This window comes from Lissotriton helveticus, chromosome 3_1, assembly GCF_964261635.1.
Source record: "Lissotriton helveticus chromosome 3_1, aLisHel1.1, whole genome shotgun sequence".
Classification (NCBI taxonomy): Eukaryota; Metazoa; Chordata; class Amphibia; order Caudata; family Salamandridae; genus Lissotriton; species Lissotriton helveticus.
The window spans coordinates 1,664,188,526-1,664,205,151 of NC_136061.1; the positions used below are offsets into that span (position 1 = coordinate 1,664,188,526).

The following is a 16,626-nucleotide window of genomic DNA, read 5'->3' on the forward strand; positions in this document are numbered from 1 at the left end:
CTGACTTAAACTTCACTTAAAGCATGGCTTTAAGCGCATGATATCTAATATGGTTGAGGGAAAAAAACAGCACCAACGTAGCATTCTCCTTCTTTAGGTCGAGCCTGGGCAGCTCATGCAATGCTTTATGAGGCATGCTGTATTCAGGTAGGGACTTGAAGCTCCGCCCACTCTCCACCCTTATTTTTCAATGGCTTGCGTCATTGTCCACTGTAAACTGTGGCTGTTCATTGGTCAATAGGCTTAGTATTCCCTCCTTAGTACTGCCTTGGCTTATTTTGTAACATCCAATGGCGACACCCCGTTACGTGTGTTATTACTCTGTAGGCTTTAATTACAGCCTCTGAGCACTATTTTCTCAAATAACTTTGTTCTGCCTGAAACAGCTCTCTCCTAATGCTGTTTAAAAAAAATGTAAAGCACGGGCGCCAAACGCATTTGCAAAGCGATAGGTCTTGCATTTGCGAGAGTTTAAGCTACTGGCATTGTAAATGACAATGCTGTTTATTTACCAGTTTTAAAAACAACACATAAATAAAAGGCATGGTCATTTAAAATTGCAATAGCTCAAACTCTCGTAAATGAGACCTATTGCATTGCAAATGCTTGTTTTTTCATCTTAACAGTACCTTACTGACATACATTTATCTCACTATGTACCTGGTACCAGTGACTTTATTTTATCTCTACCTTACGGTATTTTTGAGAAAACTTAAGCAAGCCGAATAATTTTTGGGGGACAGTAACGCTGTGCAAGCTTGATATGCAGTAATCTTTCTTGTCCATCCTCGATCCGCAGTCATGGAAATTAAAAAAAAGTGACTAGACATTCAATCAGTTAAGATAAATGAAAACTTAATTTTAATCAGGAAAAAAACTGAAGTTTTACAGAAGATTACTTTGGAAATCTCCATACAATGCTGCATATTGTCAAGGGACAAAGGTCTAAAGAAGACAACGACATGCCTATTATAACACCAGGCAGCAATTTCACTCTAAGAAGGTAATTGCTTTTCCTCACAAAAACATTATTTATCTTTATCAGAAAGATAATAATGCCTAGATAACAGCTCATTGTGCAGCAATTACCAAATAACTCATAAGAAATCAAAGAAAATTGCGCAAAAGACACACTGCTGTGAATGGTATTTACCAGATTCACAATCTGCACATCATTCCGAGTTTCAAACCAATGAATGGGGGGGGACAAGGAAGGTGCAAATTCCCCCTTCCCAAGGTGCACAAAGCAGAGGTTCATGCAATTGACTATTATTTTGGCTCTGTTTTACCTGGTGTTTTTTTTTTTACAAGAAATAAGCATGGGTGACCAATTTGCACCCAACATTTAACCTTCTTTTGGGTGCAAACAGCAATTTGTGCAATAATGAGATGAACGCAATACTTAAAAAGAGTACCTGAACCTAAAGTCTCAAGTGGGGAGGAGTGATTAATGAGGAGTGGTCTGTACTGTTTGGATAGTTATCAACTACAGCGTGAATTATGATATTTACTTAAAACAGATAGTTTATAATCTTCAGCTAGACCACCCGGCAGAAATGCGATATGATCAGCCACCAGTCTTTCCTACGGTCACCTAAGGAATTCCTTAGTGAAATGGCCTGATGGATGACAGCAATTTTATCCAGTCATCTAAACAGTCACTGGCCAAAGAGTTTCTGGATGTACCAGTTTAGGAGTGTCAAAGATGTCTTACTTTCAGCACTAAAGTTGAGAGGCCCTGGTGCACCTCAAATCACTTTCCTTAGATATCCCTTGATTGTTGTTCCCCTCCCTTAAAAAAAAGATCCTTAGACCCTCAAGTCTTATCCAATCATAATCCAGATCATATCTCCCAGCAGCCTCCAAGATTAGGGACTCTTCGGTCAACTCCCAGCTTTCGGAGCATTTATAAATACATCAGTAACTGGATCAACACCGATCTGGCATCGTGACCACCTTTGGTACTACCTCAATCAATCAATCAATCAATCAATCACAGCATTTATATAGCGCGCTACTCACCCGGAGGGTCTCAAGGCGCTTGGGGGGCAGGGGAGGGGGGTCCGCTAGTGCTCGAACAGCCAGGTCTTGAGCTGCTTCCTGAAGGCGAGGTGGTCTTGGGTCAGGCGGAGGTGGGTCGGGAGGAAGTTCCACGTCTTGGCGGCGAGGTAGGAGAAGGACCTTCCTCCTGTGGTGGCTCTTCGGATGCGGGGGACGGTGGCGAGGGCGTTGGTGGTTGATCAAAGCTGGCGTTTGGGAGGGTAGAAGTTGAGGCGGTTGTTGAGGTATCTTGGTCCTTGGTTGTGTAGGGCTTTGTGAGCGTGGGGGAGGAGTCAGAACGTGATTCTCTTGTTGACCGGGAGCCAGTGCAGGTCTCTCAGGTGTCCGGAGATGTGGCCGTGTCGGGTGATGTCCAGGATGAGCCTTGCTGAGGCGTTCTGGATTCGCTGGAGTCTCTTCTGGAGTCTGACAGTGGTTCCGGCGTAGAGGGCGTTGCCGTAGTCCAGTCGGCTAGTGACGAGGGCCTGGGTGACCGTCTTCCTGGTCTCGGTGGGGATCCACCGGAAGATCTTACGTATCATGCGCAGGATGTTGAAGCATGACGAGGAGACGGCGTTGACTTGTCTGGTCATGGAGAGGGAGGAGTCCAGGATGAAGCCAAGGTTGCGTGCGTGGTCTGTTGGTTTGGGTGCGCTGCCCAGGGCAGGGGGCCACCAGGAGTCGTCCTCAGTCTTGGTCACTGTTCTTAATGGTATCAGTATATGCAGCAAAACAAATCAGTGCTTATTATTTGAGATCTCTTTGCTGCTTTTGAAATGGTCTCCCACCCTACCCATGTCTTGTCTAGCCTAGGTGGGGTTGGGTAGCGGTATCCTGGACTGGTTTGCTTCTTTCCTTTCTGACCATTCTGTCATTCTTCCTGCTTTTTGATTGGATTATACATTTATTAGTTGGGAGGCTTCTTGGGGACCTTCACTTAGCCCAACACTACTTAATCTTTGTGTCTCCCTTATCTTTCCTGATTCAGTCCTTTATTGTCTCTTTTTCTCATACTGTTACGATTCTCAACTTATCCTGAGGGTTAATGGGGATGTCATGTCCTCCCTTCAATCACACTTCAAAGCTTGTATGCCAGCCACTGCTTGCTGGATGCATGCCAGATATCTGTGCCTCAACTTTCCCAAGACACAGTTTCTCATATTTGGCTCTCCATTGGCCTCAACCTCAATTGGTTCCCGATGAAACAAAATCTCCTTCCATTCCCTTTACTGCTGCTCGCAATTGTGGTGATATATTTCAAATTACAAAACTTGTTTATACCCACTTCTTTCTTCTGAAAGTTCTTACTAAAATGTTATAATTTTTACCTGCGCTCTTACCCAAAACATTAGTTCAAGGGGCGAGTCATTCCCATACAGACAACAGTAATGCCTTTTTGGGGGAATTACCCAAATATCTAATAAACTATCTTCCGATTATTCAAAACGTCAATGCTTCCTCCTTATGGGGATGAAGAAACGTTGCCATATCTCTGCTCACTTGGCATCCCTGCCCTGGCTTCCTTTAACCCCTTCACCGCTGGCGGGATTCCCCCGCTGTGCTGTGGGGCGCTTACAGCACCCCCATGCTCATGACGAGGTCAGCTCGTCATGAGCCACGGCGCTCCGGTGCTCATGACGAGCTGAGCTGGTCATGACCGCACCCGTTCCAATGGAACGTTCAGCACAGCAGGGGAATCAGCCCAGCGTGCGAGTGTTCAACGGAACGGACGCAGTCATGACGAGCTCAGCTCGTCATGAGCACCGGAGCGCCGTCGCTCATGACGAGCTGACCTCGTCATGAGCATCCAAGAGGATAGAGAAATGGTTCTCCTTTAAATTTCCTTGCTTCTGTTTTGCGCTTATCATTGGTCTGGCCACGTGTGCATTCAGAATACTGTTCAATGGTCATCCCTTCTAAGATTTTTTCATCCTTATATGCTTTTCTCTTATGCATTCCTATAGTAAAGCACGTCAGGCTACAGGACAGACCCTGTCAATATATATCTGACCACTTAAGCCTGGAGTTCCATGACACATTAAGCAATATTTTCCGGCGCTAGCTTTCTATTCTCCACTGTGTAGAGCCCTTCAAGCGCTAGCATATCCCTTCGGGTAGCAGTATGCTTTGTAAATGTATAGCCAATTATTAAAAAGTCTGCAGAATCTTTTGTTTACAGGGTTAGATTCATTCTCTTGGAGCTTAGCGAATAGCAGGATTCAACGATCTCCTCTCAGCATTAATCACAAACAACAACAGTTCTCTGATACTTGTCTAGAGATGTCGGTCTGACATGAGCATAACTGGTTCCAAAAAGCAGGTTGACGAGTTTCTAAAAAATGCTTATTATGGCAACAACAAACACAGATTCACTTAGAAGGCTCTAGATCATCAAATCAAACGTGCTTTCTTTCTTAGATATTTCTGAAGGGGCACCTGCAAACACCAACATCTGGACCAAGTTTGTAAAAGCCTGAACTTCATCAGCTGGAGTGCTGGCACAGTACAACGGCCTAGCGTGATAGAGAAATTAAAGAGTCTTATATGCTTTCCGTCCCGAGATCAGGAAACGGATCACTCCCAAACCATCCACTAGGAACACAACGGTTATCATTGTAAGCAGGGGTTTGCACCTGCTCCTTGAGTGTAAGAAGGCGGGTTTAACTTTACCTCACCTCTGAACGTCACCCTTGCTGACAGACTTCCGGAAGAAAGCGAAGACCTGACTCTTCATCTAAGCGCAGCAACCCAGCACGTGGATACCCTCCCGGGTGATGAGCCGCACTCTACAAGTATTGATTGATTGATGATCTGAATCTCTCAGATGTTAAATCTCGCCAAGTTGATGCTTATGAAGTAAACTTTATTGAGGATGAAAAGGTTAAGGAAGAAATGGAGAAAACTCAAGTGGTACTACCTAAAGCCAAGACAGCTTCCCTGGTGCCAAATAAACTCTGTGTTCTTTGAAAAATGGCATTTACCCATTTTATGAAGATTGTTCCCAGATTGTTTTTTACTTACACCAGGAAAGCTGAGGCACAGACTCCTGCTGAGGACCCAGCACTTCACTGTCAAGGTAGGAAAACCTTTCAATCAATCAATCAATCAATCAATACATTTGTAAAGCGCGCTACTCACCCGCGAGGGTATCAAGGCGCTGAAGGGAGGGGGGGCCGTTACTGCTCGAATAACCAGGTCTTGAGGTGTTTCCTGAAGGTGAGATGGTCCTGGGTCAGTCGTAGGTGTGCGGGGAGGGAGTTCCAGGTCTTACAGGTTAAATCTGCCATTTACACATAAAGATAGCCTCCTAACACATGGTCTGAGTGGTCTGACTGAAAGCATTCTGCCAGAAACAACAAGCCTTGGCAAAGTCTGATAGGTCTCGCCTTTTGACTTTGCCAATCCAAAGCTACTGGTTTTGCCAGTGGCTTTTGCCGCTGTAATCCCAGTCCCCAGTAAGGCCCCCAAAGGTGTTCAAAGCCAGGTGAAGGGTGTCCAAGCCCAGATTAAGGGCTTGTGGGCCCTTGATGGACGTGCTGCTGAGTTGGGATCACAAACCACGCCGTATGTCCATTAAGGACACAAAAGTTTGCTATGGCCTAAGAACCCCAAAACAGGGTCTGCAAAACTTTAAAAATATATTTTTTAATGGGCCTGGCTATAGGCCACACCGTACGGCCATCCCCTCCGTTTACTGCCAAAGGCCATGCGCAGTGGGGGTTAGACATAGAGCTAGGGCCTGACCACAGTACATGATGTGCACAATAGCCATACAAACCATAACTCGCACACCTCTAAGTACAAAAACTGAAAAGGTCAATGCAATTAAATTACACATACTCAAGTCACTAAATAATACAACATTCAAAGTAGTCTCCTTCTAAGTGTTTGGGATAATGTGATAAATATATATCCGCATTTGTAAAATTGATTATGACATTTGTAATGGCATCTTTCACATTGAGTATGAGGTCAAACATTTCACTTGATGTGCGAGTTATGATTTGCATAGCTGCTGTGACACTTGTGGTTCTAACCATAGATTAAGAATTTCAGTGTTTTTTAGTTTTAATTCACAATCATAACTGAACTTTAACTGGGGTTTTTTAAATGAAGTTAAAAGTAAAAAAAGAAAAGAACTTTGTTAAGGTCTTCTAACCAAAACGGACCACAACTTTCAAGACTTTACTTCCTCTTCTTATTTTAGCCCCTACCCTGGAGCATAGCTACTTTGCCATTTTTTGACTGGATGACTTGTATCCTTCCACCACTTGCATCCAGGGAACTGCTTTTTTCGTGCAGCACTCTGAGCGCATGTGTTTTCCTGCTATCTCCCATGTGTGCTGCTTCCCCCAATACTCACAATATTGCTCCCACTTCCCAGCTTGTTCGCTGCTTTCCACGCTCTTCCCATTCCTGACCGTTATTCCCTCTTTTTTATTTTATACACCCCAGTTAGTTATTCAGTTGCTACCCCCGCAACTTGTTGATGCTTGTAAAACCACTGCACCCTCTGCGCTGCCACTTTGAAACAGAAAACTGAAACAAAACAGCCGCCATGTTATGATACATGCAAGCATGGGTGGAATTGAGTGCCGATAAAACAGAGATAGTAACAGGTTAAATCTGCCATTTACACATAAAGATAGCCTCCTAACTTATGGTCTGAGTGGTCTGACTGAAAGCATTCTGCCTGAAACAACAAGCCTTGGCAAAGTCTGATAGGTCTCGCCTTTTGACTTTGCCAATCCAAAGCTACTGGTTTTGCCAGTGGCTTTTGCCGCTGTAATCCCAGTCCCCAGTAAGGCCCCCAAAGGTGTGCAAAGCCAGGTGAAGGGTGTCCAAGCCCAGATTAAGGGCTTGTGGGCCCTTGATGGACGTGCTGCTGAGTTGGGATCACAAACCACGCCGTATGTCCATTAAGGGCACAAACGTTTGCTATGGCCTAAGAACCCCAAAACAGGGTCTGCAAAACCTTAAAAATATATTTTTTAATGGGCCTGGCTATAGGCCACGCCGTACGGCCATCCCCTCCGTTTACTGCCAAAGGCCATGCGCAGTGGGGGTTAGACATAGAGCTAGGGCCTGACCACAGTACATTATGTGCACAATAGCCATACAAACCATAACTCGCACACCTCTAAGTACAAAAACTGAAAAGGTCAATGCAATTAAATTACACATACTCAAGTCACTAAATAATACAACATTCAAAGTAGTCTCCTTCTAAGTGTTTGGGATAATGTGATAAATATATATCCGCATTTGTAAAATTGATTATGACATTTGTAATGGCATCTTTCACATTGAGTATGAGGTCAAACATTTCACTTGATGTGCGAGTTATGATTTGCATAGCTGCTGTGACACTTGTGGTTCTAACCATAGATTAAGAATTTCAGTGTTTTTTAGTTTTAATTCACAATCATAACTGAACTTTAACTGGGGTTTTTTAAATGAAGTTAAAAGTAAAAAAAGAAAAGAACTTTGTTAAGGTCTTCTAACCAAAACGGACCACAACTTTCAAGACTTTACTTCCTCTTCTTATTTTAGCCCCTACCCTGGAGCATAGCTACTTTGCCATTTTTTGACTGGATGACTTGTATCCTTCCACCACTTGCATCCAGGGAACTGCTTTTTTCGTGCAGCACTCTGAGCGCATGTGTTTTCCTGCTATCTCCCTTGTGTGCTGCTTTCCCCAATACTCACAATATTGCTCCCACTTCCCAGCTTGTTCGCTGCTTTCCACGCTCTTCCCATTCCTGACCGTTATTCCCTCTTTTTTATTTTATACACCCCAGTTAGTTATTCAGTTGCTACCCCCGCAACTTGTTGATGCTTGTAAAACCACTGCACCCTCTGCGCTGCCACTTTGAAACAGAAAACTGAAACAAAACAGCCGCCATGTTATGATACATGCAAGCATGGGTGGAATTGAGTGCCGATAAAACAGAGATAGTAACAGGTTAAATCTGCCATTTACACATAAAGATAGCCTCCTAACTTATGGTCTGAGTGGTCTGACTGAAAGCATTCTGCCTGAAACAACAAGCCTTGGCAAAGTCTGATAGGTCTCGCCTTTTGACTTTGCCAATCCAAAGCTACTGGTTTTGCCAGTGGCTTTTGCCGCTGTAATCCCAGTCCCCAGTAAGGCCCCCAAAGGTGTGCAAAGCCAGGTGAAGGGTGTCCAAGCCCAGATTAAGGGCTTGTGGGCCCTTGATGGACGTGCTGCTGAGTTGGGATCACAAACCACGCCGTATGTCCATTAAGGGCACAAACGTTTGCTATGGCCTAAGAACCCCAAAACAGGGTCTGCAAAACCTTAAAAATATATTTTTTAATGGGCCTGGCTATAGGCCACGCCGTACGGCCATCCCCTCCGTTTACTGCCAAAGGCCGTGCGCAGTGGGGGTTAGACATAGAGCTAGGGCCTGACCACAGTACATGATGTGCACAATAGCCATACAAACCATAACTCGCACACCTCTAAGTACAAAAACTGAAACGGTCAATGCAATTAAATTACACATACTCAAGTCACTAAATAATACAACATTCAAAGTAGTCTCCTTCTAAGTGTTTGGGATAATGTGATAATTATATATCCGCATTTGTAAAATTGATTATGACATTTGTAATGGCATCTTTCACATTGAGTATGAGGTCAAACATTTCACTTGATGTGCGAGTTATGATTTGCATAGCTGCTGTGACACTTGTGGCTCTAACCATAGATTCAGAATTTCAGTGTTTTTTTCAGTTTTAATTCACAATCATAACTGAACTTTAACTGGGGGTTTTTAAATGAAGTTAAAAGTAAAAAAAGAAAAGAACTTTGTTAAGGTCTTCAAACCAAAACGGACCACAACTTTCAAGACTTTACTTCCTCTTCTTCTTTTAGCCCCTCCCCAGGAGCATAGCTACTTTGCCATTTTTTGACTGGATGACATGTATCCTTCCACCACTTGCATCCAGGGAACTGCTTTTTTCGTGCAGCACTCTGAGCGCATGTGTTTTCCTGCTATCTCCCATGTGTGCTGCTTCCCCCAATACTCACAATATTGCTCACACTTCCCAGCTTGTTCGCTGCTTTCCACGCTCTTCCCATTCCTGACCGTTATTCCCTCTTTTTTATTTTATACTCCCCAGTTAGTTCTTCAGTTGCTACCCCTGCTGCTTGTTGATGCTTGTAAAACCACTGCACCCTCTGCGCTGCCATTTTGGACAGTAAACTGAAACAAAACTGCCGCTATGTTATGATACATGCAAGCATGGGTGTAATTTAATGCCGATAAAACAGAGATAGTAACAGTTAAATAAAAAACTAGCATTTTCTTTTCTTTTTGCCGATGCCAAACAGCATCAGCAAAAAACATTGGCAAAGCCAAAAAGTGAGACTACTGGCTTGCTTTGTAATGGTTGTTACTTCTTGCCTCTAAACTTATGAAACAGAAGAGGCGTTTATACATCAGTCAAATGGCACAGACATCCTCTGAACATCCAACCTGAAATAAGGCTGTGACCTCTTTTACAATTTAAAATGTCAAGATGTACTACTAGAAACAACAAAGTAATGCAGCGCTATAAATAATGTTTCAGGTCAGGAGTGGGCACCTCTTCTCCTTCAGTTTCCGGTCTAACAGCATCTTCCAGCTGCAGGGGCAAGCGGGGCTCCGCCAGGCTGATCACGTAGATCTGAAAGAGAGACCGAGCAGGACTGTGTAAGAACAGATGGGAAGAAATAAAAGGTTTAATAAAATACCTGTTTTTGCAATCTGTACTGCAAATAATGCAGTAAATCTGAAACTGGGTTAACCCTGTTAATGAGATGTAACCAGTCGGTTAGTTACATACATTTATTCCCTGAGTTGTAATGTAGCTTGCAAAACTGAATGCACTATCACACTTTGTTCGAAACAACAATGGGTCATTCGATTTTATACTTAATATATCATAATACAATACGTTTGAATGTGTTTTCGACCAAGAAAAATAAACTGAGTCTCCCAACGGACCGTATCCTTAAAAACAAGCATTGGTAATGCAGTTTTGCCTATGTAATGAATAAAGAGCTGTTTTCATCATTCATGTACGTGAGAAGGAATGAGATCCCTGACAGATAACATGGGAGTGGAGAGGATATGGCAGAGCGGCCAGAGCTGCTGACTCGAGAGCAGTTCGAGTCTCAGTGGCGCCGTGCAACATCCTGTGATTCTATGCAAATCACTTAGCCTCTATGGGTGATAAATTGTTATATAAATATGCTGCAATAGTAATAGTCAAAACTTTATGAAAATATAGTTCCACCAAAGAGGATGCTGACAGTATTTTGGCGGCCGGAAACTGATAAAAGAAGTAGACGAGGAACAAACATTGATAAATGCAGGAAAATATGCTTCAGCCAATAGATAGGGAGGAAATGTAAGTGGCACACACAAGAAACAATGAAAAGCCAGGAAAGAGAGGAGGCGGGATGCAAGTCCCTTTTAAGTTTATATTAAAAACAATAGATTTCTCAAGCATAGCACAAGCGCTGTGCAGGTGAAACCTAAAAACAAGTTTGGATAAAAGAACAGGGTCGGGAAGTACTTGATTAAGAGTACCACTGAGTTGAATGCTGTGTTCTTGCTCTTCATTTCTTTCTTTATTTCTTTTCTTGTTTACAAGCCCAAGGAGTTGGATCATATTAAGAAACTTAAGTAGAGTTTTCAAATTTTAGTGATGCAGAAATAAGCCAAAGAGATCCTTGAGAACACTGTTGCAAAAATCAACTCTAGGGCAGTGCCACTGGAATCATGCGATTGTGCAGCAGTTGAGATTATCACATAATTATAGATTTGCTGCATTTGCCACAAAATCCATCATCTGCTGCATAATCTGGAGATTGCAACAACAACAAAAAAATGTTTATAGCTCAAACGGTTCAAAAGTTACTAAAAATGTACTGACACGTGTTGCTGCTAAGCGTGTTGCTGCTAAGTGGAAGTCCATCTGCAAAGCTGGACTGGTCATCTTTCTAGTGCTTATTGCTATATTTGGGTTTTAAACTGGTACTAATAAGGTGAAACCAAAGCCCAGAAAGTGCAACCAAGTTTAAAAATAGCAAAATAATGTAGTAAGACTATTATAAAATGTGGTGCATTATGCCGCATAATTTGTCTTTCTTGGACGCATGATTTACCCAACCCTGCCACATAATTTGGCCCTCTCCTGCCAAATAATTCAGGTGGCCCTGTTCTAGGGCAGACATCGAGGTATGGATAAAAAAGAGCACTTTTTTGCTACCCTATATATTTTCAACGATGGGATGCACTTGGGATTCATTTGCCATTGCTTTGGGTCTGAATGAATGTCTTCAGAGCTCTTTTCGAAGGCATACTTTCCAATCTTTTATTGGGGGATCTATTCAAGAGATCATCCCGATGGCTAAGGAGGATTTTGATAGCGTTGCGGTGAAACATACCACCATAGTTTAAGAGAAATAAGTATTTCAAGATCTGGGTAGAAAGGTTGTGAAGCATTAAGAATAAGAATTGTCTGTGCCACTGACCCAGCTGTCTACTCGAGAATATCCCTGCCTGGATACAACCACAAGGAGACCCCCCCCCTTCTAGGGGAGGTAATAACGGTGCAAACAACGGTCAAGAAGCCCTCTGGTGGGGACTTTACCAACATAAATGCCTTCTGACGAGAGCTTCTTTACAGCTATTACTGACTGACTACTGCATGTCATTTATGGTTTGGGCTTCCTTCAAGACCCTATGTGGAAAATGACTTCCAGAGAGGAGTCTTATCAACGGGGAAGCAGAGGGTTTGGAGAGAAGGCCCTGCAAGATATATCTATGCACTGTTGTAATGCAAAATGTGTTACTGCTGTTGAAAATGTTATCGTTCTCTCACTGTCTTGGCTGTATGCATTGTTCACGTGAAAACAAGGGAATCCCTTTGTCACTAAACATGTTCCAACGTGGAAGCATAAGCAGTGCCAAACAAGCTACGCAAGTCATCGACAGATCGCCCACTACTAACGAGGGAGCAGATATTGAACATTCCTCTTGGAAGCACTGAACAGGACACAGAAGGTACACATGCCTCCCACCCACAGGTGAGTGCAGTCATGATCTTAACCAATCCATCGCAATGATTCCTTCCAAAGGTTGGTCAGGGATGCACACAGACGTAGATGCTGCTAATGTGGCCAATGCAATACTGATGAGATCTTGGCAAACACTTCACCACCTTTCAGACAGACCAGAAGGCCTCACTAGGTTTTGTGCAGATTTGGAACAAGCCCCGCTTCAAAGGATGGGCATGCCAGCGGCAGGTAATCACAGTTTTACTACCCGAGTAACCAATATATAATGTTTCTCTACAAGACAAAGGGCTTAGGGTTCAAGTTGGTTGGCATGATGATCCCCACCTCCTCTTATCATCCTGGAGGCTGATGCACAAGTTACTACTTGTGTAACGATATATCTGTAAGAGACATTAGTTAGTATTAGATTCCTTACCTTAGAATATCCCCAGGCGTCAGACTGGATCCGGAAACTTTTGCGTAGCAGTACCCTTGCGCGTCGGTAGGCGTCGTCTGCGGCTCCGCGTCCGTCGTCGGCGCCTTGATGTCGTCGGAGTACTTAGACGCCGCCTCCGCGTGCTGACGTCAGTTCTTAGACACAGCTTTTCCGTGCCAGAAACGCAGAGCCATGTTAAAAACCAACACTGGTGCCATTGAAACTAGGGCCCTGAAAGGGGGTAACCCTAACCCTAGATATCGGTTCGCAGAACGGGGAGGATGGGTGGGTCGGTAAGGAATCTAATACTAACTAATGTCTCTTACAGATATATCGTTACACAAGTAGTAACTTGTGCATCTGAAAGAGACACGTTAGTATTAGATTCCTTACCTTAGAATAGATACCCCAGCAATACCAACCCCGGTGGTGGGTCTGCGAACCAATAATCACACCAGAAAGTCCTGGAGGACGGAACGGCCAAAGAAGCCATCCCTCCGGACTTGGCTGTCGAGGTAGTAGTGTCTTGCAAACGTGTGCAGCGAGGCCCACGTAGCTGCCTGACAGATGTCTTGTAAGGGCACTCCCCGGCCCAGGGCAGTTGTAGTCGCAGTGGCTCAGGTGGAGTGAGCCCGTAAGCCAACAGGGGGCTCCTTTCTAGCCAAGGAGTAGCATACTTGGATACACAAGATGATCCACCGGGAGATGGTCCTCTTGTGCACCGCTTTCCCCTTCTTAGCGCCCACGTAACCAACAAAGAGTTGGTCATCCACCCGGAACTGGCGTGCGCGATCCAAGTAAAATGAGAGCGCACGTTTTGGGTCCAGACGGTGGAACCGCTCTTCCTCTTTAGAGGGATGCGGTGGCGGGAAGAAGGTTGGCAAGGTGATAGACTGCCCGATGTGGAAGGCCGTGACAACCTTGGGCAGGAAAGATGGCTTAGTACGCAACACCACTTTGTCCGGATGGACAGAAATGAAAGGTGGAGTACAAGAAAGAGCCTGGAGCTCACTCACTCTCCTGGCAGAGGTGATGGCAACCAGGAATGCTGTCTTCAGAGTAAGACGGCGGAGAGGACAGTTGTGAAGTGGCTCAAAAGGAGCGCACATCAGAAACGTAAGAACCAGGTTCAAGTCCCACTGAGGCATCACAAACGGAACAGGAGGGAATGTGTGTGTGATGCCTTTTAGAAATCTACTTACAATAGGGGACTTGAACAAAGAAGGTTGATCAGGCAGTCTCAGAAAGGCTGAAAGGGCAGAAAGGTAGCCCTTGAGAGTGCCCAGAGCAGAGCCCTGCTGGGCAAGAGACAGAAGGAAGAGAAGAACCTCAGAGAGAGGGGTAGCAAAAGGATCCACAGCCTTAGCTGTGCACCATGCCACAAATCTGTTCCACCTGCAGGCGTATACCGACTTTGTGGAGGGACGCCTGGCTGCCACAATGACGTTACAGACTTCAGGAGGCAAGTCAAATGGCCTCAACTGTCGCCGCTCAATCTCCAAGCATGGAGGTGGAGACTGGACAGGTTCGGGTGGAGGACCGTCCCCTGCTGCTGCGACAGAAGGCCCTCCTGAAGAGGCAGACGAACCGGGGGATCGACTGACATACTGAGTAGCTCTGGATACCAGTACCTTCTTGCCCAGTCCGGAGCCACAAGGATGACTTGGGCCCGGTCGCGCTTGATCTTCTTCAGCACTCTGGGCAGAAGTGGTATAGGCGATAAGGCGTACATTAGACGGCAACTCCACTCGCGACGAAAAGCGTCTCCGAGCGAGTGCCGCCTTGGAAATTCCAACGCGCAGAACTGATGACATTGCGCGTTCTCTTTGGTGGCGAATAGATCTAACCAAGGCTCTCCCCATTGCTGATAGAGGCCTCGCGCCACGTTCGAGTTCAGACGCCATTCGTGATCCATCATGCACCGACGGCTGAGCTCGTCCGCCCTGGCGTTCAGAGAACCTGCCAGGTGTAGGGTCACGCCCTGGCGTTCCAGCCATTGCCAGAGGCGCAGAGCCTCCTGGCAAAGGGTCCACGACCCCACCCCACCCCGTTTGTTGCAGTACCACATGGCGGTGGTGTTGTCTGTGAACACCTGCACTACACTCCCCCGGACAGAGGGGAGGAATGCCTTCAGTGCTAGTCGAATCGCCCGTAACTGCAACAGGTTGATGTGGAGCCGGGCCTCAGCCGGAGACCAGAGGCCTCTGATCTCCGCCTCTCCCATGTGGCCTCCCCAGCCCTGGAGGGACGCGTCCGTCACAACTACGTGCTCCGGTTGGGGAAGGGAGAGGGATCTGCCGCTGACCCAATCGCGGTTCGTGAGCCACCACTGCAGCTGTTTTACAGTGCCCTCCGAGATCAGGACGTGGTCGGATAGGTTGCCCTGATGCTGGGCCCACTGAAACTTCAGGTCCCACTGCAGAGCCCGCATCCGCCACCTGGCATGATGCACCAGTAGGATGCAGGAGGCCATCAGCCCCAGAAGCCGCAGCATCAACCTGACCGAGACCCGGGATAACGGCTGACAGATGGGAATCAGAGCCTGAATATCTCGGACCCGCTGTTCGAGTGGATAAACCCGAAACCGCGCCGAGTCGAGAACCGCTCCAATGAAGAGGAGCTTCTGAGAGGGGCACAGGTGTGACTTTGGCACATTGATGGAGAACCCCAGCTGGTGCAGGAGATCCGCCGTAGTCTGGAGGTGGCTGACGACTGTCTGGGGCGAGCCCACCTTCAACAACCAGTCATCGAGGTAGGTGGAAGACTGAAACCCCTAACCTGCGCAGATGAGCTGCGACCACCGCCATCACCTTTGTGAACACCCGTGGGGCGCTGGTAAGGCCGAAGGGGAGCACGGTATACTGAAAGTGCTCATGGCCAACCGTGAACCGCAGGTAGCGCCGGTGGGCCGGCAGGACGGGGATGTGGAAATAAGCGTCCTGCAAGTCCAACGCTACCATCCAGTCTCCTGGGTCCAGGGCAGCTAGGACCTGAGCCAGTGTCAGCATCTTGAACTTCTCCTTCCGGAGGAAGCCGTTGACGTTCCTTAGGTCCAAGATAGGGCGCAGGCCCCCTTTGCCCTTCTTGGGTACCAGAAAGTAGTGGGAGTAGCAACCACACCCTACTTCTGGCCCAGGAACGCGCTCGATGGCCCCCTTGGCCAAGAGGGCCGTAACTTCCTCCTGCAGAAGTCGCAAATGATCCCCCGATACACGGTGGTTCTGCGGTGGCATGGCTGGAGGAGTCGCCTCGAAGGGGAGGGAGTAGCCCCTTCGGACGATCTGCAGCACCCACCTGTCCGAAGTGACAGTGCGCCAGTGGAGGTGGTGATGGCGAACCCTGCCCCCCACTGGCGTCACATGGGCCTGAAAGCACGGACTAGGAGGATTTTGAGGCGGACGCCGCGGGGGAAGGTGTGGACTGACCTCGCCGTTGCCCCGACCGCCGGGACGGCGGTTCCCACGGCCGCTACCGCGTTGGGTATTATCTTGCGGAGCGTGGCTGGCAGCACGTGTGGGTACACCCCTTACGTGGCCACGAAAGGAGTGAAAGGCAGCCGATTGCTGGCGCGGGGCCGAGAGGCCCAAGGACTTTGCCGTAGCCCTAGAGTCCTTAAACCGCTCAAGCGCATGGTCTGCCTTGTCACCAAAGAGGCGACGGCCATCAAACGGCATGTCCATCAGTGTGTTTTGGACATCGGCCGAAAAGTTGGCGGACCTCAACCAGGCGTGGCGTCTGACAGCCACGGTCGTTGCCATCGCTCTACCTAGTGAGTCGGTGGTATCCAGCCCACACCGGATAGATTATCTGGCTGCATCCCGGCCCACCACAAGGGCTTGGCCGAGTTTGGCCCGTACCTCCAACGGACACTCTGGCAGCACTTCCGCAACCGTATCCCACAGAGAGTGGGTGTAGCGGCCCAAGAGGCATGCGGTATTGGAAGACCGCAGTCCCAAACTAAGGGATGAGAAGATCTTTTTACCGTACTGCTCGTACCTCTTGGATTCCCTGTCCGGCGGCGCCGACGGGAATGTGGTCTGGAAATGGGAGGCCTGGATGACCAGGCTCTCGGGGG

The 16,626-nt window shown here is 46.8% G+C and overlaps 1 protein-coding gene across 1 annotated transcript in view; it reads right to left on the minus strand.

Annotated features, from left to right (window-relative positions):
* DARS1 (aspartyl-tRNA synthetase 1) overlaps positions 1-16,626 on the minus strand; it is a 390,822-nt gene that overhangs the window by 108,269 nt on the left and 265,927 nt on the right. Inside the window, exon 8 of the mRNA XM_078682456.1 lies at positions 9,655-9,735. Within this exon, the coding sequence (XP_078538582.1) occupies positions 9,655-9,735 (81 nt within the window). The remainder of the gene's footprint in view (positions 1-9,654; positions 9,736-16,626) is intronic.